The sequence below is a fragment of the Pezoporus wallicus genome, unplaced genomic scaffold, assembly GCF_028554395.1.
Source record: "Pezoporus wallicus isolate ANWC-B61680 ecotype Strahan unplaced genomic scaffold, APGP_CSIRO_Pwel_v1 contig_4722, whole genome shotgun sequence".
Classification (NCBI taxonomy): Eukaryota; Metazoa; Chordata; class Aves; order Psittaciformes; family Psittacidae; genus Pezoporus; species Pezoporus wallicus.
In genome coordinates this window covers 7,002,383-7,027,981 of record NW_026641840.1, presented here as the reverse complement: position 1 = coordinate 7,027,981, position 25,599 = coordinate 7,002,383, and the positions used below count along the sequence as shown (strand labels likewise).

Genomic DNA, 25,599 nt, shown 5'->3' with positions numbered 1-25,599 from the left:
TACATTCTCTTGTCTTTATTGTCATTCATCATAAAAAAAAATTAAAGACATAGGAGATACTACAGAAGACTCAGAATCGCTAGACTAATTCCAGTATTATCCACACCTAAGTCAGCCCTCATTTTAACAGCATTAAATTGATCAAACACTACTGTGGCACACAGACATCCTTCTGTACATCCTGGCAAAGAATAGACCAGAATGTGTTCATTAAAAGCTTAAAGGCACATCTAATTTAATAGCCACAAGTTCTTTCTGGCCTTACTTTTGTTGAGACTGATTTTACACCTGCTGAAGGTAATGAAGATTTTTCCCTGACTGTAAAGGGATCAGAATAGGCCTAACGTTTTTAAAACAAACTCTTCAAGTTTCTTTTTAAATAGGTTACCTAATATTCCCCCCAAAGAAAGCAATGAAATGTTCACAAGTAGTTTGTTCTTTAGCTGCCTCACCCAAAGCTGACCTAATGAGCGACTATTTGCCCAAATCACCTGGAATTCTTCTTCCTTTTTGATTACCCAAAGGCTTACAAGGAGATCCCTAAAACAACCATAAAGCATACATCCCTATAGAAAAATTGCAAACACTAGGTGTTACTTAAGAGAGTACAGTAAGATAAAGAGGTCACATTGGCTAAAGTGGTGGTAGGAGGCTTCTCCCAACAAGATATGAACTGGGTACTAGCTTCATTTTTCATACCTCTAACATTATAATATTAGAGTACAAAGGGTTTCCACAGTTAAAAGAAAAGGGGCCTCAAAAACACTCATCAATGCCACAGTTGTATATTCACAGCTAAAATACCTATACACATAATGGAGACCTTCTGATTTCAGCTATAAACCCTGACAAATGTTTTCCCTTGCAGTTAAACAGTTCAAATTCCAATATGCAGATAAACAAAGATGGTGAAAATGTAACAATAAAACCTGCAAATATTTAAGGTATGACAGAAATTTCTTGAAAAAGTATCAATGTTATCAACATATTGTTAAAAAAATCTAATCACCCATCCCTAAGAATATACCAATATAAAATAATGGGGTTTTCAGAGTCCTATTTGTCTCCCTTTTACAACCGTATTATATATGGGCATAGACAGATGACATGGATGGACCAGATCCAAATTATATAAGCAGCATTATGTTTGTTTGGCCACTTGACCTGGACACCAGGCACTGTTCTAGCCTTGTCTTTTCTTTGCTGCTGCTGGATAGAATCAATTTAATGCATTCTTGTTTGTGGAAGACCAATAGTGGGTCTACTTGCCCAGCTTTACTCACATCAGGAATTACTTTCCCAAACAATATCTCAAATTCTTCTGCAACCCTACAATGAAAGTTCATTACACATTATTTTTTGTAATTTTATCACTCTTCATGATCATTAAGCAGCAAGTGTTTTCTCCCAGCTCACCACCCTCCAACTTGATGTCTACTGAGTTTTTCCCAGTTATACACTAGACATTTTTGTGATCTTCTATATCATGTCTCTTTCTATATTCCATTCTGGGGGCCAGGAAAGGTTTTCTAGCTAACACTGCATCCCTTCAAAAGCCTATGGATATTCTCTTCTCCAAAGTCTGAGAGTTTCACATTGGTGACCTATTTGCCGAACCTCTGCAGCTATTTTGGCACATGAAGTTTTCATCTCTAATTTTGGTATTTCAAATATAGTTGCAATAGCCCAACTAATCTATGTTCATCCTTCAAATGCAGGAATAGGCTTTGCCAGGGCACAGGTCTCTGCAGACCTTCCCTCTCATTTGAGACAGAATAAACTTTTACATAGGGTGTACACAGGGTGATACAGTCTGAGTTTGAAACTTAATCACAGCTGCCAAATTCTATCCCTTGCAAATTGCTCACTCCTGCAGATGAGAATTAGGTAACAGTTAACAGAAAAGCCCCATGGTGGTTCTATGGTATAACACCTGCAAACACCATCCAACAGACATTCAACTACCCCCTTGCAACACTTAAAGATGTTTTTACAAAGTGGGCATATAATGATCCTTGGGAATGTTTCCCCTTTTCTCTTCTTCTTTTTTGCCTGTTTTGTGCTGTTTGCTTTTTTTAAATAGGTAAATTGCAGAAGATGGGGCCTCTGGGAAACAGAAAATAAAGTAGAATTGGAGCATCTTCCAGCACAAATTAATTGTCACTATGCTGCTAATGACAACTTGTACAGTCATGTGAAAAACAGCCATTTTGCTTTGCTTGAACATCTGTCTTCACCTTTTGTTTCTTTTTTGCTATGTTGTATTGAGACCATCATCAAGAATTATTGGACTGTACATAGGGAAATAAAAAGGACTACGAGTCTCAAGCAGAGGTCATCTGTTGCTCATGCTAATGCCTGCTTAGAAAGTGCACATTTTAAACCCCCTTTTTATTCTGTCACAGAATCATAGGGCAGTTATCTTTAATAGCTGTTACAGACAGACACATAAAGAGTATCTTATTTCTCTAGCAGTTGTTATCCTATCAAAGGGATAATCCTCAAATGCTCCATGTTATTCACTTTAGCTTTTGACAACATTTTGAATAAAGTGCTCTGCCATTCATGGGAGGTGTAAGCCCAGAAATTTAGGATTTTTTGCCTTTTTTTACACTGCTTGCAGTGTTAAATACCAACTGGTGAAGAGGTGGATGTACTGGGCCAGGCTTTGTGAATCAGCATAGCTGTATTGATATGACAGTTTTACACCAGCTGAGCATCTGGTCCTTATGCTTATGAATAACAAGAGAGAACTGGCTTTTCATGCCCTCAGTTGCAAGAGACATTTAAAGTGAACAGCTGTTCCACTATCCCTTCACTGATTTGGACTTGTGAATTTTCATGAATCTGCACAATATGCCTACTATAAATATTTTCAAATGACCTATTACACAACAATTTTGCTCTAATATATGCTCAATTTTTGACTGTGTTAATATACATTCCTTCATTAACTAGCATACAGGTAGCATTACTTACCTGTGATCTAAATGATGAATAGAGAGAATAACTCCTGAATTCAAATGGGCTTGTTTTAAGGTCACCAGGATTGTGAATTCATATTTATTTCTTAACTTCTGAAAAAAGATTTCAGCTGTTTCTGGAGATGCCTTGACACTTCTTGAAGTATCTGGGGGGAAAAAACAAAAGAAACAGAAAAAACACTCATATAAAATCTTGTTTTACTTTACATCCCCAACTCAGAGAGCTTACAAAATAACAAGGCGCTTCTGAGGAGCTCAACTGAACAGACAGGAAAAAGCAGGGACCAAGATATTTTAAGCACCAGCTTGTACGATCAATGGGATCCATTTCAGTGGAAGAGAACACATTTTCTAGGACACCTAGAAAATTCTATGCTGGGTATGGATGGGTTGTTTTGTTTTTAACACAGGGTCGTAACCCTTCTACTTTCTCCGTGGATGGCCAGATGGTACCTTTAATATCTCGTCCAAAATGTAGACTGAGTGACAACACTGGGTATGAACTTAAGCTGTGAAGCATGACCTGGGCAACTTCTTAATGACTTCTACAAAAATGTTATGCTTAATAGCTGTGCACAGTTAATTAGGAAAAAAAATAGAATTAAAAAGAGCAGCATCTCTTGGGTGACTCAATTTATTCGGCTTTAAGTAATAGTTATAAATTTACTTAAAACCTCACCATCATTAAAAATACATTGTTGCTAATTAATCACTATACACTCCAGTTGTGCAGCATGTTGCTGCTGCTTCTTGCACAGGATGTCATGAACATTTGTTAGAGTAATTACACGCACACAATTAAGATTTTGCTTATAAAACCCCACACACAACCAAGACGTGAAGCAACGTTTCTGCTGAATTTGCACAGAACATGCATAGAAAATAAAAAGACCCAGCCTTAAGCCCTCTAGAGAGAGAATTTACAAAATAAGATGTCAAATGTTAAAAAAACAATTCCCAAGGTTTTCTACAGTACATTATACTAGAAAAAAAAATAATATATATTTTTAATGCACAAAATCAATTCATTAGCATGTGTAATCAACTGTGTAGGAGCTAAATGAATCCACAAGCTTCTTGTCATTGCAATTTGACCACCCTGCTCTAACTCAGGGACACTAATTCAAGAACAGCAACAGCAGTAGAGAGCTAACTGCAATAGGTTCTCCATAAGGTGATTTTCTTTTGGCAGTGATGAATGCTGAGCTCTCAAGTATGCTTACACCACAGTTCTTAAAAACAGGTTTAGTCTTTAAGCTCTACCTGTGAAGACGCTACTCTGCATTAACAGCAAACAGTTATTGTGGTTCATGGACCAGGAATATCTTTTAATATGCATTGAAGAAACTAAACAACCTGTGCAACCCTGAAGTCCTAACCAAGCTCCTGCACACTGTCACACCAGGCTGAACTCAAGTCATTTTTGATGAAAATTATATCAAACACCTATGATATTCTCATTAGTAACTGATGAAAGAAAGTATATACACCCCTAACATTACACAAGGCCAGTTCCAGTTACACATAATTATCTATCTCCCCCTCCTACATGCACTTTTTTCTAACTGGAACTATTGGGATGCAAACACTGCACTACAGATGCCCTGCTCTTTAGCAAGGAAACAAACCCTTGCTATCATGTGGAGCTCTCCAGAGCCCTCCCAGTCCTCACTGCTCCAGTGGTGCTGGCAGGGGAAACGGAGTTGCCTCTCCACCCTCAAGAGAGGAATCTTTTTTGAGATTTACTCATGTCACCCCTGTGACATGGTAGGATGAGAGTTTTCCATCCTTTTACCTATAAAATCTTCTCCTAATATAATTATCTTATATTAGGAGATATATAATATAATTATCTTATAATTATATTAACCCTATAATTATTCTTCATGGCCTTAGACTGTCTTCTTGTGTATAGACAATAGCATCGAGATCTGATTAGATCATGCTGGAAGCCTATATATAAAGATTATTGTCACATTACTTCTAGAGCATTAAACTGCCTAAACACATGGCCATTCCAGTTTGGTACTGCAAATAAGTCAGTTCATACTTGCTGCACCAAAAAGCTACACAGCCTTTTGAATTACTACTACTCTGATGAAGCACCAACACGATTTGCTCAGGGCAGGCACCAGGTGGATTTCTTAAAGAAAGACGACTGAAGGGTCCTTGATCTATTAGATCCATTCTTTTTACACTAAGGCAACACTGCAAATCCTTCATTCCAATTGCCTTTGAACACCAGTGGTAGGTGCTTGACAGACCACCAGCTGTGCTCAATAAATACCGATTCAGGCTTGTTCTTGACATTTGGTTTCTAGTAATCATTTTAAGACCAGAGGAAAGCACTTTACTGGAACTGGACTTCTTCCATAATAGCTTGCAAAATCAAACTGGTATATCTCAGATAAAAATTTGTGTTTTTCAACAGTTACATAAAAATGTTATACTGTGAACATTTCTAATACACAAAACCAAAGGCATAAATCTTTTCATATTAGAGGCAAAAATAAGGAGAGAACTATTAGCTTGAAAGAGAAATTTGTCTCTAGCCATGATACCTGTGTATTGCATTTACTTTCCTAGAACATTGTATGTGTTTGGTTTGACCACACCACAACACACAAATCCACAGTGTTAACACTCCATCTTTATAGAAGAATGAAGTTCAAAGTGACAACAAAAGAAACAAAAAAATACAAACTCAAAGCACATTGCGCTCATTGTTCAGGTTGAAGTTTATAGCATGGAAATGCCTATGGAAGGAATAACCCTCACATGGTAACACATGAGGCTGGGCTGAGATATTCAATTTAGCAAAAGTACTGAAAAAAAGAATACAACAAACTGAGGGAAAGAGGCTCAAGGAAGAGAGAATTAATTCATGCCATGGTTGGCAATGATAACAATTTACAAGGATACAGACAAATGTAAGTGCTGGTCGACCTTCGGCTGCAACATCTTGTTATGAGGTGGATCAGCAGGCAACAGGCACAGAAAACCAAGTCTTTTAAGATCTAACATTTCAAAGCAATCTGAAAACTCCATGAAGAAACCCACTGACCATAGGACCTGCAGGAACTCAGCCATTCAGAGGACAAACTTCGTGGTTGTCTCTACCCTGTGCCTACAACAGCCCTCATAACTAGGACATCTTCTCCCCTCAGGGACAATCTGCAGTCAGAGCTTTGCAGCAAACACCTAAGAAATGCAAGTGTTCCCTGAAGGTGTCAAGTGAAGATATTTTCACATCACTCATGCTCATGAGATGATAATTACTGTGCTGTAACCAAAACAGTAAGTCTAACTTTCAAAAGGACTCACTCCACAGCCTAAAAATGCTGCAAAAAGAGGTGGTTCTACCCTTTGTTCTATCACCAGCCTTTAATTGCTTCTCCTCATCCTTATGGTGGTAATTGCACTCATGAAAACATATGAGAGGCCATATGAGGCAACCTAATCCAGCTTTAACTAGCCCAGACACCCCACCTGCCCCCCAAAAAAGGTGTTGGAAGCAGCCATGAACTTCCTGGAGGTAAGCAGGAAGACTCCTATGTGCAGCAGCACTACCTTACTAAATCACACAGAGCAAAGACTACATGCAAATATGGGTTTAGGACAAGCCATTCATTACAGATGTTTTCCAGTTCATAATAAAAACCGTTACAGGTTGGGCAGAGAAGAGATTCAGAGCAGCCCTGCAGGGAAGGACTTGGGGGTGTTGGCGGATGAGAAAATGAACATGAGCCGGCTTCAGTGTGCGCTCGCAGCTCAGAAAGCCAACCGTATCCTGGGCTGCATCGAAAGGAGCGTGACCAGCAGGTCGAAGGAGGTGATCCTGCCCCTCTACTCGGCTCTTGTGAGACCTCACCTGGAGTATTGTGTGCAGTTCTGGTGTCCTCAACATAAAAAGGACATGGAACTGTTGGAACAAGTCCAGAGAAGGGCCACGAGGATGTTCAGGGGACTGGAGCACCTCCCATAAGAAGTTAGGCTGAGAAAGTTGGGGCTGTTCAGCCTAGAGAAGAGAAGGCTGCGTGGAGACCTCATAGCAGCCTCCCAGTCTCTGAAGGGGGCCTATAGGGATGCTGGGGAGCGACTCTTCATTAGGGATTGTAGTGATAGGACAAGGGGTAATGGGTTAAAACTTAAACAGGGGAAGTTTAGATTGGATATAAGGAGGAAATTCTTTACTGTGAGGGTGGTTAGGCACTGGAATGGGTTGCCCAGGGAGGTTGTGAATACTTCATCCCTGGCAGTGCTCAAAACCAGGTTGGACGAGGCCTTGGGTGAGATGGTTTAGTGTGAGGTGTCCCTGCCCATGGCAGGGGGGTTGGAACTAGATAATCTTAAGGTCCTTTCCACCCCTAACTGTTCTATGATTCTATGATTCTACTAAATGGAATGGATAACTTGTCTTAGCAAAGGGTGTGTTCTTGAGTTTCTGAAATGCATCTAAAGCTAAACATACACTGTATGAACTGAATTGTAAAACAAACTCCTGCAGAACAGTCTCTGAAGGAGGCATACTAATTAATTGAGCTTCAGGGTTTGTTTCGTGTGCACATAATCAGCTTTTAATAGCAGCATCCATAAATCAATTCTGCATCTGACCGTAGGTTTCCTGAACTACCCAAATTAAATTTTAGTGGTTTGTGAGAAAAAGAAGGGCTACAGGCTAAAAAGGGTCTTAAAAATATAATAAGGCTACCTTGATTCCGTTTCATTTTCCTACACCTGTTGGGATCAGTGTCACAAGCATACATTCACACCGCATCACCTCCCCATACTAAAATTTTTGACTGGCCTTTTCCTTAACTAGGGAGTTCACACAGCCTACAAACAGCAACAAGAGACTGTTTACTTTATAATGTTCTTTTATTTAAATAGTCAACTTGGGCTAAGCTGCTCCCAGCCTAGGGGCAGCAAGCAATGCCAACCCAGAAGCAGAATCTTTAGAAGGTTGAAAGGGCACGGCAGGTTTTTTTAAGTGGAGCATGGTGCATTCAAATTCAGGAGCTGCATTCCTGTAATGAAAACTGAAGAAAGAAAGAAGTAAAACAACCTCTAATAGACTAAACCCTTGCTAGATGTGTTATGCTTTAGGTACTTCAGTGGGAAGGTTGATTGGTTTGCCTGTTTGTTTTTCTTAATACACCTGATTATTTGAACTGATACATAAGATAATGGCTGATAAAACATTCTGAGTTACTTTTCCTGCACATTTGCTCATCCTGTTCTCATGGTTTCCAAATCATTTCAGAGAGAACAGCAAAACAGGAGCAGCTAAATTTTTTCCAAACCCACACAGACCTGATTGATTTCTCCAAGGTTGCATGAAGGAGCTCTGTGGGAGTCTAGGGGAATGTGGTGTACTTCCACATCAAGTTTAAAAGACTACAAGATATGGGGTAAATGCTGACCCTGTAAAGGTCCCATGGGGCCACTCCCAAGGGCCCAGAAGCACTGCCCAGTTCCCAAGTCTGAGTGAATACTAGGACTACAACTCTAAACATATGTCAGGATCCCACTAGATCTAGAACTTTATGCACCCAAGTGTTCCTTACAAACTGGGTATGACCTGGTCACACCAGAACAAAACCTCACAAGTGCTGGGACTCAGCACCTGAGTAAACCTTCCAAGTTGAATGATTAAGACTTTGGGATACCCCAGAGACACCACCACAGTGACCACCAGTCCTGTGTGCCTCCCTTCTTATTTCCATTAAATAAATGCCTCAATGAGTATGCATGCAAACAGAACTGCAGTGGATGGGAAGGAGAAGAGGAGGGCAAAATGCACTTCAGCTGAAATAAAACAATTGAAACAAAAACTGACTTGAAGCCAAATCATTAAATCAAATGAAAACAAGGGGGAAAATGTCACAGTTTGTTCTTGCAGCATTTGGGGAGGTTCCAATTGCCTTTGTTTTGTAGCTTTCTCTATTCTGAATGTCAGCTACAGCTTTGGTGTGTCATCCAGCAAGGGCTGTCGTCCAGCTCAAATGATACGCAAAGTCCTACCAGTCACAATGGACTGATGCAGTAGGCTAAAGAAGGACCTTTCTCTAAACAGACACACATATACACATTTTTCCCTCAACTGTATTGACCATTCATACTTGTATCCTCAAAAAAACATTAATCATATCACTTCTGGCCAGAACTCTAGCACACAAGCTTGTGTGTTTAAAGTCATTTGGGCACAGCTGAGAACACAAATCCACTGTGGGACAAGAGGGTGAAAAGGTACCGAGAGCCTCAACACACATGCTTGAATACAGCTGCAATGTCTCTGATCTGAAATAACCAAACATTATTAAGGACCTAACTTGCTTGTCTAATTGGGAGTAGTTTGTGCATTTGCGTAAGTAATCATTCATTCAAAGTGCTTTGTTTGTAAAGTTTTCTTCTCCATGGTCAAAAACCCTGGGGAATTTTTGCTTGGTTTGTTAAGCTTGTTTACTTGCTTTTTTTAACTTTTGAGGGTTTTTTTAACGTAAAGGAACATTAAAAATTGACAACTATGCACATGAAACTAAACCAGAACATATTTAATAGGGGAAAACCTTCTACCCAATGTGATAGAATGAGATAATTGAGTGGTAGCAAGACCTCAACCATTTCTGCCAGCTCCTGGCACTGACTTGGATGACTGTTTAGGAAAGAGCTTGCAAAAATAAGACTGAGGCAAGCTACAGCTGTAATATATTATGCATTCACTGTAGATTAAGAATAGTACCACCAAAATCTGTCCAAAAGCATTCTGCAAAAGAGATGACACAACACTAGCTTGACAGTGATTATACTAGTGGCTGGGTTAAGCCTCTCAACTTACGTACTGGCTTCTTCTAGAAATCAAGGAAAGTCACATCAAGCTGAATCTTTCTGTAATGCTAAGCTTACCTTCCCACAGCCCAGCTACTGACTACCCTTGCTGAAACAGCCTCCTTTGCATCCCTGTGAGACTACAAAACAAATTGTTCAGATGCTTGCCACTAAAATACAAACAAGCTCTTTCAAAACGTGGACAACCCCCTGAGATGATCTTGAGACTGGGGCTATGAAATTACTCTTTACGGCTCATACATACTCAACTAGAACATGTGTTGTGTCGAATGGGGAAGGTAGATCTTTCCCTCCAGCCTGGCCACCTAGTACACAAGCAGAATCCAGCTGCTTCGGTGAAGCTGTGAAATGAACAGTGTGGCTGTTCTGCATGATCCCCTGCCTGGATTACAGATCAGGGAAATGTCCTTTCAGTGGTGGTGTGTCTCAGCACGTCAGCAGCTCACTGCAAAGAGCCATAGAGGGCAGCTTTGCTTGGTTTGTAGATCTGTATGACATAGGTAAATTGACGAAGGGAGAACAAGTGACGGATTTACACCGCTATAGACACCCCTTTGAGCATCAGGACTAGGTATCACAGCCCTCTCAATCTCAGGGTTAATTTGTCAGAGCACAATGCTAAAACGCTTAGACATCTCTCATCCTCCCTTGGCTGTCGTCCCTTCAGCAAAGGAATTTGCACCAGGATTACAAGTGGGAACCATTCGCTGTGAGGTAAAGCAGCCCAGCTGCACTGCAACAAGTCAAATATGCTCTTCCAAAAGTATGTAGAGTCCATAACAGAGGGTTTCATGACTTTTGGACTCAGTAGACAAAAAATAAAGAAAGACGCAAATAAATACAGTAAAGGTTCTAGTGACTGCATCTACAATAGCATATTCCTGATGATCTTTCAAACCTTTTGCAAATGAAAGGATAAGAAACCTAAAAGGTTCAGGACAACCTGAACTTTGAATGTGTAGGTGTCTGGATTAGAAGTCTGTAATCTTAGCACAAGAGGTTGAAGCAGCTGATTTGCTGCTTCAATTGTATTGCAAGCAATACAGATCCTAGGACACTAGATCGTTACTAAAACAACTCCCAGCAAACTGCTAAAGAAAACATCTTTGTGTGCTCCCAAACATTTCTGAGAGGAATAATATGGAATGTGCACATCAACACATGCGGAATCACATCAACACAATTAGGAATTTTTAAAGGCATACATGATACAGGAAACCACTCTTCCTTGCCGTAAGAAATACTACCCCTTTCACTGTAACTAAGTCATCATACTAGATACTATCACCAGGAGAGAGGGTGCTAATCACTGGGGACCTATTACATGATAAAGTGATGAAGATAAATTATGACTTCTGTTCTTGTTACAAAAATTCCACTCCTATAAAATTAAAATGTGCGATGTATAGTAAGTTCTGCCCCAGGTATTTATTACTGTAATGTCTTCTCGTGATTTATAGGTTCCGGGTTATCAATTATACGATGCAATGACTTTTCTGATTACCAAATTTCTCTAGTCTATATTCCAATACTATTCTCAGTTCCTCTCAAATTCTGAAGACTCTTTTTATGCGATCCCTCATAGGTAGTATCAAATATTACTTACAATGATGTTGATTAGGCTTTTCATGGCCAATACCACTATAAAACCTATTGTGTTTGAACAAGGACACAGAGGTAACCTAGAGAAGGATTTCTGTCTGCTTCTCCATTTCAAGACAGGTTCCAGCTACATTTTAAAAGGTTGCAGCTACTATAGCTTTATAAAGATGTATCTGCATTTATACATGCACACATTTAGAGCCCTTTAGGCACAAAGTAGTTTTCTAGAAGCTGCTTTGAGAATACCTTGAAAGCTGTGGAGAAAATTAAGCCTATCTTATTTGCCTTGCTACTGCCATCTGCGGCACATGCACCTAAGTTATGCTTGGCTGCATACTGTCATAGGAGCACTTTGTGTCAAACTGACCTAACAACAAACAAAAATATCACACCAAGAAATGCTGTTAACACTGCGACACAGACTGAAGAGCATAAGAAAAACATTGCCTTCCAGCCCTACTGCTACTGTAATAAGGGCATGACACACATGAGAACTGCTAAAAGACTGAATTTACTTTTAGTCCCCAGTCACATAGCATGGTTAAGATGGAAAAAGCTATGCAAGTCGTGACAACGGGGAGGACATGAGGAGGAAACAGTGTTGTCAGCCTTTTCCAAATGAAAAAGCAGGCTACTGAAGGTAAACAAAGCCTTATCAATTAAAAACAATAAAGTACAAACTTTGTGGCAATAATAAACCATACAAGCAGGTTATGCTAGGTGTAGATGCAGCTGGATTACATTAACAACCCTTCTCCAAAAAGATAAAACACAATTCAAGCTTCTCAAAGATATATTCCAGGGGTGAACTGGGTCATGCAATGACACACTGTAAAAGATCAGCACTCACCATGGCACCTCTGGATTAGGATAATGTTTGGTGTAGATACTCCTGTACCCTCTGAGCAACACACCACAGCTCTCCCTCTCTTGTTTCTCACCCTGCAAGTGCCAGCAAGACCTACTCATGCTCTTTGCTCAGTCATTTTCTCTCAAAACCTCCTTTCCCTGTGATCAGTTTGCTGCTCCTGAGGACCTACCACCTGCAAACTGTGTTTCACAGAATCACTTCGGGTAGAGGAAACCTCATGAGATCATCTAGCCCAACCCCAATTGTTTCTGGATGCCCTGGAGGGTTTATGTTTTTTTCCCCCAATAGAACTGGTTTCTCCCTCTTTGCAAAGGTTCAGATCTCTCATCCTAGTTGAGAATCACCTTTGGCTTTGTAGGGTATAACTGTTTTTTACCCACATTAGGGTTAATTACATTTAGCTCTCCAAACTTCTAAGTGTTTAGGCTGATTTATTTTCATACAACACAATTGTGAGCTTGAAGCACTAGTATGAGATTTTCATGGTTTAAACCCAGCCAGACAGCTCATTCACTCACTCCCCCCCTGCTTCTTGCCCTCCCCCTACTCCCGGAGGGACGGAGAGGAGAATCGAAAAGAATGCAGCTCCCACGGGTTGAGATAAGAACAGTTTAGTAACTAAGGTATAACACAAATCACTACTGCTACCACCAATGATAATAATGATAAAGGAAATAACAAGGGAAGAGAATACAACATCTCACCACCAGCCAACCAATAACTCGCCTCCCCAGCCCAACCAAGCACCGACCGATACCTCCTCCAACCCCGCAGACCCTAGCCCTTCCGGCTAACTCCAGTTACATCCTGGGCATGACGTGCTGTGGTATGGAATACCTCCTTTGCTAGCTTGGGTCAGGTGCCCTGTCTCTGCTTCCTCCCGGCTTCCCCTCCTCCCTGGCAGAGCATGAGGCTCACAAAGTCCTTGGCCAAACCAAAACATCATTGTTATCAGCTCTGTTCCCAGGCCGAAAGTCAAAACACAGCACTGCACCAGCTACCAAGGAGACAAATGACTGCTACTGCTGAATCCAGGACAGAGATCCATCCTAATTTCCCAAATGACCACAGTGATGTGGTTTCCATGAAAGAGTAACTTCCGACACAAGAACGGTCAACAGTCACAACTTAGAGCTCCAGAAAACCCAAACCTTTATTCCCCACAGCAAAAACAGCACAGTGAGGCAGGGAGAAGGAGGCTACCCGTGGAAAAAAATTACATCTGAAGCATGCCAGACACATCCAACAACTCTGCTGCTAGCCACAGGTCTACAGCAGCAGACTGAGCAAACAGCAGCAGATGGCAGGAGAAGGCAGGAGACTGTAAATAGAATTCAGTTACCAGCAGAAATGAGGGGTAAGTGGTAGAGAGACCACACGTAAGAGGAGAAGAGGGACACCCATGCCACCAGCTATACTGACATTCTTGGGAAAATCTCTACTGATGTGATACTTGTTTTGATGCCTGGAATAGGAAAGGTTAGAAGGATTTTGAATCAGGAACATGAAAGAGTAGGGATACCAAGGAATACTATACACACAAACCAGCTATAAGAAGGGCAGACTGACAGCACATAAAAGGGGAGACAAGCTACTGTTGCCAGAGGTACCAAGGAAGCTGGGGAGGACCAAAGCTCAGGCTCCCCGGCAAGAAGTTTTAAGCCATATATTAATGGCTTTCATACTTCTGTGAATGCGCCTGCTAGCCCCAGTGAATCAGCTACAGGTTCTAAATATATGCCCAATTTATAAACTTGGATGAGTTAAAATTAGAAACGCTTTCAAATCCCATTTCTTTGCTTTTGTAGACTCATTTTAACTGAGTACCATTAAAAGATACCCAAGTGCCCTAAAGAGTAGTTTTAGGGAGAATTCAAAGGCACCAGTTTGATTACTGAGTATCAGGTGTTCGATGCCACTTTGTGTCATTGAAAATCTCTCCCTATACAACAATTCCACCAATGCTCCACCAATCTCCAGAGTACAGAAAGACTTACACCTATCCCATCCTTAGCACATTAACTCAATATCACACAATGACTACAACATAGCTAATGTTTCATAGTTTTTTTATTTCATGCTGTCTCCTACAAAATCAAAAGTCTGAAGATTTCCATCACTTCCTTTCAGTAGCTATTCCACAGTCTAAACTAGTTCATTGTGAAAGTCTCCTTTTATCTTAAATCCTATTTATAACATCATTATGTTACTCTTACCTCTACCTCTTCAAACATTAAATAATTCCTTCATTTTAAACCTCTAAGAATCTTCTAATAGTAGACACTTATACAACACTTTTGTCATTCTTTGGACAAGCTGTACATGCACAAGCTCTTTCAAAAGCTTTCTTAGTAAACCAGTCCTTTTTGCTGTATAATCAGGTTTGATGTTGTTCTCTTCAGAAAAGTATCAGCAAATTCTAGAGAAACCCAGAGTGAATGCAATAACCCAGACGCAATCTCAGCTTTAAAAAAAACTCAAGCTCCCAGATCTCACTACATTTCCTTATGCTTCAAACACTAACAGTGTATGCAGGGATCCTTAAGAGATCATCACTGAACAGGGTAGACAGGCCTTTCCTCAAGTCCACCCCACTCCTTGAATGGGTTCTGAGCAAACTGCAGACTGTTTCAAGTTCAAAGGATATTAGCCAATGTTACAGGAAATCTTATGAGTGCCTTTGGAACAGCTGTGGCCCAATACACAAATGCGTGCTTAGGGAGTGATTAAAATAGAACTTACTGACTTTGACCACCCAAAAGCTCCTTTGGAACTTTCTGGATCATTACACAACTGTATTTAGAGACTGGTAGACTTCCAGCCATGGAGTCAAAGCTGGCATGTGTCACCTTCTCTTGATAGGATAAACAGTATGGATGTTAACACCCTCTTATTATATTTAAATAACCATTTAAGCTGGGGAAACGATAAACATTGCTCTACCAGAGAGCACAGCTCTAAAACGGGAGGACTTTTTCTTATTATACTCCCTCTATGTTTTCAGAGAAGTGAAATTGCCACTCAAATTCCACTAAAAGATTTCTCAGTTATGGATCACTGGCAATATTGATTGCAATGGCTCCTTTGGAAATATTGCAGTCTATTGTAGCAATGCTGCTGCTGCTGCAAATATGTTAATCTGCTAAAAACCTTATGAACACTTTCTCTTAGTCAACTTTTCCTTTTAGACCATGCCCATTGCTTTAGCACCTTGCAACAACACAGTTGTGAGTAGCATCTGCCAAGATGGCTCAACAAAAACGTCAGTTTTCTAAACTCACACTTCTTTCTGGAGTCATCAGGATCACACACCCCCAAAAAACATAGGAAACACCCCCAAAAACATATGCACCAAAGAAAGGAAAAGCAAACAAAATGTTGCCAAACATAACAAATAATGAGAATTTTTTTGCTGTAAAATTCTTCCACATTGAAAATGGCTAGAGCACTTTTTCCCCACTCAAACATGGATGTGGTTCTGGGCAACCTGATCTAGCTGAAGGTGTCCCTTCTCATTGCAGGGGATTGGACTAAATGACCTTTGAAGATCCCTTCCAATCCAAACAATTCTATGATTCTATGGTTTAAAAGGGAAGAAAAAAAAAGACAAAAAAATACATTTACTCCATAAATGGGGCTATAACTTGAATAACTTATTTGCTACAAGCTTAAGTTTTTAAAGTTCAGTAACATCTACCTAGCATACCTGAGTGAACATTCATAGTGGGTATTTATGATGGGAAACACAACCAGGCAAGGAAAAAATAAAACCCCACAAAATTAAAGTATTTCTTCTCAGATTTTCCTGAGAAGAAATCCTTTGGACAAACATGAGGATGGAAAAATTATCAGTTAATAATTATCAGTTCTGAGACAAAATACAGAGGAATTGAGACAAAAGACTGACAGGGAAAAAAAAAGTCAGTGCAAAATAATTTTTTTATTGCTTATTCAGCTGTACTGCAGCAGTGCAGGTAGGAGATCTGCACCTTGGCAAACAACCAGATGGGACAATACTCAAGGAATTGAAGAATCACTACATGGAAGTACAGTTTCCCATGACAGCTATACATAACCTCCAGCTCTTACCAACTGGTTTTAAATAACTTATAAACTAAGCTCTGTACCTCCCTTAAGACTCAGTGGAAGCAGAGAAGTTAGCAATTCTTGGAGTTATGTTTCCAAGCCAGCACCTATATGCCCTGGAAGATACAGACTAGAAGAACATATGCAAGGCAGGGGAAAGTAAGAAACCTATTTCCCACATCTTATAAGCAAGCAGTAGGGAAAAAAAAGACATTATGACCGATTTTGATGAAAGGACATGTAGGAAATGCTGTGGTCCTCTGTGAATCTCACTGGAGAACAAGCCACACTGCAGGGAGGGGAGAAACCATAAAAAAAACATTAACCCAGCTAGTCTCAGCCATGCTTCGTGATTACAGAACTATGTCACAGCAAAAGCAATTACATAAGGATAGCAAGACCCCATTTTCCCTTGTCACTACCCCTTGCAAATGCAATCCTCCCCCAGCAATACAGAAGGATGGGCTGTGACAGCTTCCCAGAAAAGTCACCATCCCTCTCTCAGAGTACACAGGCTGTAGGGCCTGGGTTCTCTCTGGCACACAGGACAGAAGCTGTCCTGCTGTCAACATCACATCTTTAGCTTCAGACAAGGCCATTGCCAGGAGCAGCTGCCCGGTGAGCTGCCATCTGCACTCAGCTGCTCCTGATGGGAACACCAACTTGGAGAGAGGCATCCTTGGCCCCCAATCCTCCATCCAGACCCTTTTCAGAGCACAAACCATGGCTCTGCCCTGCACCACCATACTGACACCCTCTTCATGTGTTTGCCTTCCATACAAGCACATCATACTCATCTTCAGTTTTCCAACAAATACGCCAGGTCAAGCCCTGAGATAATACTAGGCTCAACAAGGGTTTTGTACTTGCAGCATTTTAGAAGAGGCCTCACTGTGAAGGCAGGAACAATGCAAATGTGATTCTATCTGTTATTCATCAGTATGAACTGTTCTGGGTGATACTGAACATATGAAGAGATATGGTTATTTGAATTAACCTGAACAACGAAGTTCTCCTTAAAAAAAAAACTTTTAGAGAATCAGCATTGTCCCAGTAGAAAACAAATCCCCAGGGACTTCCAATTTATTGCAGATATTAGGTACAACCTGGCTGTGAAAAGCCCGGTGTCAAGCCCATGGGAACACAATCACAACAGCCCTCTAAATGGAGTCACACCCTCACCGATCAGTAAACATGGATACTAAATCGCTCCAAAGGTTGGAGTAGCAGAGGCTGGAAATGCCAGCTGTCCCACCAAGCCCAGGCAAAGCCATAGAAGCCACACTGCTTGGCAACATTTCCCTAGCGCATCTGGGCAGGTAAGGGACAATGCCTACATCAGCAAGAAGGTATCATTCCTCTCCCCACACCGAGGCTTCTTCCAGAATTCATGCTCTATAAGAACTTAAGAGACTGAAAGGTGAGTGGAGCCTTGCAGTATCTGAAGGGGGCCTACAGGGATGCTGGAGAGGGACTCTTCATCAGGGACTGTAGCAACAGGACGAGGGGTAATGGGTTTCAACTTAAACAGGGGGGATTTAGGTCAGATATATGGAAGAAGTTCTTTAGGGTGAGGGTAGTGAGGCACTGGAACGGGTTGCCCAAGGAAGTTGTGAATGCTCCATCCCTTGTGGTGTTCAAGGCCAGGCTGGACACAGCCTTGGGCAACATGGTCTAGTGTGAGTCCCTGCCCATGGCATGAGGTTGGAGCTAGATGATCTTAAGGCCCTTTCCAACCCAAACCATTCCGTAATTCTATGACAACAGCCCATATCAAAACATATGGCAAGAGACAGAAGTATTAAAAAAAAACCTGAGGGAATATTTAATTTCTGCTTACTTCCTTTCCCTCCCCCCAAAAAGCCCACTGTACAAAAACAAAGGAAAGAAATGCATGTGAAATGCCTTTTCTTGTCATAAACAATGACATAACTTTTAAAGCAGTACTTAAAACAGCTTTATTGTTCTACACTTATGCTTTCATGATGCTTTATATGCCTAATATACACTCTCAGCAACACTCTGAAACTTTCAGCATTAACAGCGGCAATCCCCAAATGCTACAAGCCAAGTTTCATGTCATTCCTTTAACATTATTTGTATCAACTATGCACTAATGACTACATACAGGGATCACAAGATTTTCTTCTCTGGAAGCCTGCATTTCCTTGCTATCTGCCAAAAATTAGGTTCCCATTCACTTTCTCACCCTCTGTTGCACCATTACAAGCATCAATCACAAGTTTACAACATTTCAGGTTTTTTCTTCCCATAACTTTTTCCACTTCTATTTCACTGATAAGCCAACATGGCAGTAGTTGCCAAGCAGCACATTCTCCAGTATTAGACATATTCATGACTACTCAGCAGTGTATGGTTACACAGCGGGTAAGTGCAGCCTAGTTCTCCATGCTTTGTAACTCAGTATGGTTTAGGATGGGAGCTGAATGCAGGATTCTCATACTACCTCCCCTCCTTTTTTTATGCAAGCTCTTCAGGCAGCAGACACTTCCCAAAGACCTCCTCTTGGCACCACTACTAATCGGAGGAGGAAGAGGATGGCAAATAATCAGTTCTTCTGGAGCAAGGAGATACATCATGGCAGCAATCCCTGCTCTACAAGCCCCAATAGAAGCAGCCCAGCTCTTCAGGGCTCTCCTTCAACATCCAGCTCCATTCCCCAGCAGCATCGATCACCACCCTGGCAGTGCCATACCACAGCGGTTACTGTTTGCGTGGGTGCGGAGGCTACTTTGGAACATGCCAGAGGGGGAAGAGGATAGAACCAGTGGGAAGAAAACATAAGCTGTTGCTCAGATACAGCAAACCCTGGATCTCTCTGCCTACCACATTGTCATAGGGTAATTGCTCACATTAGGCACCTCTAACACTGAGACACATTCCAGTATTTACCAAAATTAAACTCCATTATTTCAGTCTTTCTGAAAACTAAGGGGTGAAGGGCTCTCTTTGTCTCTGAAAAATTCTTGGAGTTATTATCTACAGATGATCGCTATGTTGGAGGTCCCACATTTTGAGGATTCAGTGATTCTGAAAGAAACCAGCTTGCTTCCAAGGCAGAAAAAGCCGCAGATAGGTATTGACTCTGCAGTCAGCCATGCCAGTTGGCAACATTAGCATCCTCTCCCCCCAGCTGTCTGTTACTGCTCCTCTGGGAGACAAGTACAACTAGCAAAAGGGGATTTTACAGGACTCTCTAATCCATGTCACTGCAGTTAGCCAGGTTCACTCCTGATGCTGGCCAACTCTGCCATCAGCAGACACGGGAATGCTCATACGATCTCTTGCTTTGGCAAAGTTGTGGGGACAGTAACCTCTAGCTCCCAGGTGGCAACAAACAGCTGGGAACAGTAATATTTTGAGCAGGCTCAGCTGGAACCTGGAGAAAGCATCTGTCCATAGTTTCAGTGACAGGTGGCAAGGAAAAAAAAAGCATGTGTGAAGCACATAGGCAAGGTAAACCCTATTTCTATGGGAGAAAGTTAATGTGTGTCTAGTTTTAAAGCTTTATTTTTAGCTCCTTTATTTAGTAATATCCAGAGATGATGTCATGGGCCAAAACCTGTCATCCTTCCTAAGGGATACTAGATATATAGTAATATTGTCTCACTAGCATTTTAAAATAATGGACTAATGATCCAGTCATGCAGCAACAGGTAACAAATAATTTACACCAAGAGGACTATTTTAGGGGTTTTCTTTCTGCCAGCAGTTTATGCCAATTCAAACAGGAGTGCTGAGTCCTATCATGCATCCCACTGACAGACTAAGTTGTTTCTTTGGTGTAGCATAGCACATCTTGTTCCTCATCAGAATATACCATATCTTGCCTCTAGAACTCTCCCTCCTCATCAGAAATATCAAATATTATTTATAACCATATTGAGTTACATATCCTAACTGGCAGAGGAAAAAGCTTATCCTCTGAATGAGTTCCAAGTTCTGCATTCACATACACAAGCTCCCACATTTTCATGGCTACCATGTACTTTTCATCTTTCCCTTAAATACACGTTCCTGTGCTTGTAACCATCTGACCACAGTCTTCTGTCCATCCTTCAGCCTCTTCTTTGAGGAGTATATACACCTTTTGATGGGCATACACTTTTTTCATTTCTGGTGCCTCTCATTACTTGATTAGCAGTGTACCTTTCACCATGCTCCACTCCTGCTGGAGGTGGTTGGAAAGTGTCTCCATTACTACACCTACACTCTTTGGGCAAGGATAGTCTGACACATAGTATTTGTTCTTAACCGCAAGCAAGATCCAGAAAGACTACCAAAATACTGCTTCTGTAAAATATATGCAATACAGAATCTAAAGGGAGGAGGGAAGGTGACAGAATAACAGTGTAGAGGAGTGACAGAGGCGACCAACTTATTCTTGTAGCCCTTTTTTACATTCTCACACCTCAGAAAACCCATTTCCCACTGCAAGCTGAAATGCCTGGCTTCATGGGAACCTTCAATTTGCTTAACATTAAGTCCCCTGAGCATAGACTCAGGTCAGATCAATATGACCCATCCAAAACCTTCAGCACTCTCTGGCCTCTGTTCAATTTTCCCTGCAGTTTCATATGCAACAAGTGCTCTTGCAGCAACATGATTTTCATATTTGCATAGGACAATGGCTACACTGACTTTCATCTCCACCAATCTCCTTAAACTGTGTTAATGCAGTATGTTTACAAAGAAAGAATGGCAATTGGTACTCTTCCAAGAGCCTTCTTTAAACACATTAATTACACTTCAATCCACCCACCTGATTTGGGCTTTACCTTTAGTATCAACCCCTTTTTGCAAAGGGAAAATAAAGGTATTGAAAATTTCACTGACTTGTGTAAACAGTCACCAACAGAGGGAAGTACGCGGTACAGATATTCTGACTTCTGTTCTGCTGCTCTGACCAGCAGAGGAATAATTTTCCTCTCAACATATTTTGACATCATAATATCTGCTGTTGGCTAGGAAGTGCTGGCAGATGTTCACATACAGTAACACTAACATTTTGGAAGACTTCTTCCTGTTTTCTATTCGTAAGTCTTTCTTCCCACAAGCTACAATTACTTCGCAAATCACATTTCCAGAAAGAGAAGCCCCTGCAGCTAACTAGAGCCAGATTACGGTGGCATCCCAGTGCTGCCATCCACTACAACCAAGGAACATCAGGCACCTAAACAGCCTTAGAATTCAAGACCACAGTACCTAATCCTGTTAAAGGCAGTGGGAAGAGTTCTGTTTCTCAAATCTTTGGGAAGAAACAGATACTTTCTTTAAGATTTGTACAGTGACAGAGCACACAGGTACACAAAAAGCAAGTCCAAGTGACTGCAAATTTCAAATGGCCATAATTATTTCTAAATCAGGAACTGTATTAGAAGCAATATAAATGTTCTTGATTGGACTGTAACAGACTAAAACTACCTTTAGAGAGTAATTGCTTACTGTGTAATATACCTTTGAAATATAAATTTCTTTGAAAATCAATTATGCAAAGAAGAATTTGTCAGAACAGCCAGTTAGGTGCTAAACCCCTTGTATTGAAAAATGATGCTACATCTAATTAAGCAGTCAAAACTGACTTTTCACCTAGAAACAGAAAGAAAGAGACTACTCTGCTTCAGCTGTACGTGCAATTTTCCCATCATATACCTTTAATTGGCAGTTCAACCTGCCACTTTCGTAATTTCTTTCCAAAATAAAGAACAGTATTTAGGCTTCTTGTATGTTTCAGCATATGTGAAGTAAGGCTTTTCACCAGTTGAGAATGCTGCCTATCAAAAAAACCAACATACTAAAATGTCGGAAATATGCATATGGTACAACAAAAAAAATTCAGTATGTCAAGAAACCGAAAGGCAAAGGATCACAAGTTAAAGCTTCCAGAGTACGTTCACAGATCATCTGAAGCCATTTGTGTCCTTTTCACAAAATCATTTGTGCCTTGGACTAAGGCTTTAGCTGGAAATACGGAAAAAACACATAGGCAAAGCCTAAATTTAAAGTCAGCACATCCATACCCTTGAAATTCACACACTGCAAGTACATACATTAAGAGGAATATATTGCAGCAATCTTCCTACAGCGTGAGCTCTAACAGCAGAGCAAAAGTGACTTAAGTGGACCCAGTGGTCTGATCAAGGAAGGAAATGTCTCCATTGCTAAATGTAAGTTTGAAAATGAAAATCTGTCTGCTCAGTAAGGACACCATGTACTATAAGAAAATCAGCAGCCATCGTATGCAATAGCAGGAAAAATATCTCCAGTCCTGCAGGGCACTGAAGACTTCCCAAGGGATACTGTGTGACTTCAACCACCATTTCAACCCAAGTGTTTTTGTTCTTGTTATTCCCCCAGTTGTTCTCAACTAGATAAAACAAAAGGTTGGTGCGAAAATGCAAAACTCCCATCTCCTTTGTTACGACTAAACTGCTAAGCCATTCGGGAACTATGCACACTCATAATTACACAGAAAGAGGGAACAACTTGCAGAAAATTCCTTAGTAACCCAATAATTCTTTTATTTTTTTTTTTGAGCTAACACTGAGAAAATATACAATAAAAAGTCTTATTCTTACAAATCTCTTATCCTGTTACCACTGAAGTCAAAGGGTGTTTTACTTCCTCCTCACCCCAACCCACTATAGCACGGTAAGGCCTAAACTCAGAGCCATACCTTAAAAGTCACAGCAATTTTAGGACACAAACCCCAGAGCCCCACACACATGTTGTCTTTCTAAGCAGTCAGAGGGCTCTGCTCTGCAGCCCGAAGCCCACCACGGACATTTAAAACCGGCATGTGTCAATGTTTCCGAACGCATATGCCTATGCGCTCCCACATTAATGCTCAGAGTGACACATGCTGGCTGTATCGGGGAAGAGCACCGCTACAGAGGTCACCTCAAAGTGAAAAAAAAAAGAGCCTTTGGCAACTATTAGCTTCTGATAAATTAGCTCATTAATGCAAACATGAGAAAGAAATTCCCTTTCCAGATCTTATCTCGCTTCAGTTACAACTCTTCTGTATGGGAAACACTGCCTCTTGCCTGTTGCGCTGGAAACGCTTTCAGCTCCAAGCTGAAACTCCTGCCATGACACAGAAGCCAGCGATCAAGTCTCTCTATTTTAAAACTACAGGCTGATGCAGAGATTTGCTCTTGTTTCATTCGATATTCAGCCGTATTCTTTATCCTTGTTTTGTTATGTGTCTAAGGGGCATTTCATCATCTTTCAGAAAAGACACTTGCTTCTAAAGGCTATTTTGAGGCTTTTTTTAAATTAAGATGGGGGGGGGGGGTTTATCCTGAAGATGTTCTGGCCTCCAGCTTCAGTTAACTAATAAGTATGTTGTTAAAGTTTAATTCAAAAATACACTTACAAGCAGCAAGTGCATGCAATGTAATATATGCCAATAAATTCAGCTAGCCAGCAAGAGTTATTTTACAGTCCCTTATGAGTTACAATATAAGGAAGTTTAATTCTTTTTTAATAAACCTTCTGAATGTCTCTTTGAAAGACGGAACAAGAATACTATTTTATTTCTATTCCCAAAATGAGAAAAAAAAAAAACCAATCCCAAGCACTGAGAGAGCCTAAAACTCAATTCTTTGTTTCTCACGAGGAGTATGACATAGAGGCTCACAAGGGTCACTTTCCCGTGACAAAAAAAAAAGGGTATTCTGATTTTTAGCCATCTGCCTCTCTCCTTTGGGGCACTTCATTTCAGCGTTTTGCTCGATTCACATGAAACTTTCAGTGAGCAGCTCCTTAGCTGGAACTGGGGTATGTTTAGCGTTTCCCAAGTAAAGCAGTCAAGAGTGGGTGGTGCTATTATTCATCACTGCACCCCACGACTCACAAAATAAGCCATCTGCCATCCCCGTTCCTGCTGTACTTTAATTAAGCGTCTACCAGTCAAAGAAAAAAAAAAAAAGGGGGGGGGGGGGGGGGGGGGGGGGAAGGGGCTGAGAGAGAAAAAGACCGGGGGGGGGAAGAGAAGAGGAATGGAAGGGAAGAGGACAGGAGGGGAAAGGGAAAGACGACGAGTGCCTGAGGAGCGGGCAGCTCCCTCGCTGAGGGTGCCGGCGAGCCTCCGGGCGCTGAAGTTGCGCTGTGCCGGGCGGGCCGTACCTGAGAAGAGGAAGGCTTTGCTTCCGTTGTGCAGCCCCGGTACCTGGCGCACGCCCTCCACGGAGCCTCCCAGCTGTAGCTCGGACAACACGTCTATTTGCAGCGAGGGATCCACGCCAAAGCCTGCAACTGACCCAAAAAGTGCCGTCACCCAACCCGCCGACACGGCAACTTTTCGAGCACCCCACTCCTCCCGCCGCCACTCCCCGCACCTGAGGCCGCCCGGGTATCCGAGCATCCCCGCCGCGGAGCTCCCCCGGCCCCGCTTCCCGGTGCTCTCCCGGCGGGTCCGGCATCCGCCTACCTGGCCCCAGGCAGAGAAGAAAGCAGAGCGTGCTCAAGCGGATGCCGGACTCCATGGTACACCGATGCGCTCAGTCCATAGTCCCCGTCCTCCGGCTGCTGCGGGTGAAAAACCTCCGGGGCAGAGGCTGGGTCCCTCCCCGCCTCTCACCGGGAGGAGCGGACCCCCCGCCGCCCCGCAGCGCGCATCCTGGCGGGCGCAGCGCCAACCCGTGCCTGCCGGAGCACACAAAGGCGAGGGGCGGGCGGGCAGCGCAGCCCTCTGCCCGCGGGCAGACAATGGGGAGAGCCCGCTGGACCCTAATGCTGCCGCCGCCGCGCGAGTAAGCGAGGCCGCGGCTACTGGGAGGTTGAGGCGGCGCGCCCGTGCCCCGCAGCTCCCCGCCCCGCCGCCACCAGGCGCAGCCCCTCGGCCGGAGGGGAGCCGCCGCCGCCGCAGCAGCAGCCTCCGCCCGGCTCCCGCGGGATCGCAGCTCTCCTCCCCGCCGTCCAGCGGGGACAGCGGCGGCAGCGGGCGGGGCCGCCGGTTTATGCCGCGGCCGCGGGAGCCGCCCACCGCCTCCGCCGGGCCGGGAGGTGGCACCGCCCCGCCCGGCGAGCAGCGCGGGGCGCAGCGGTCGAGGCACCCGCTGTCCGGGATCCAGGCGGGCTGGGACCGCTGAGCCGGGGGCGCCGCTGGGAGCTGGGAGGGGAGCGGGGCCGAGGCCCGGGGAGAGCGGGGCCGACGGGTAGCCCCTCGGGAGGCAGCGGCTG

The 25,599-nt window shown here is 42.4% G+C and overlaps 1 protein-coding gene across 1 annotated transcript in view; it reads right to left on the bottom strand.

Annotated features, from left to right (window-relative positions):
• Positions 1 to 25,160, bottom strand: part of NELL2 (neural EGFL like 2) — a 154,413-nt gene extending 129,253 nt beyond the window's left edge. Inside the window, exons 1-3 of the mRNA XM_057425527.1 lie at positions 24,848 to 25,160; positions 24,544 to 24,672; positions 2,980 to 3,130 (exon numbers count right to left, since the gene is read on the bottom strand). Of these exons, the coding sequence (XP_057281510.1) occupies positions 2,980 to 3,130; positions 24,544 to 24,672; positions 24,848 to 24,902 (335 nt within the window). The 5' untranslated portion in view covers positions 24,903 to 25,160. The remainder of the gene's footprint in view (positions 1 to 2,979; positions 3,131 to 24,543; positions 24,673 to 24,847) is intronic.
• Positions 25,161 to 25,599: the final 439 nt, after the last annotated feature.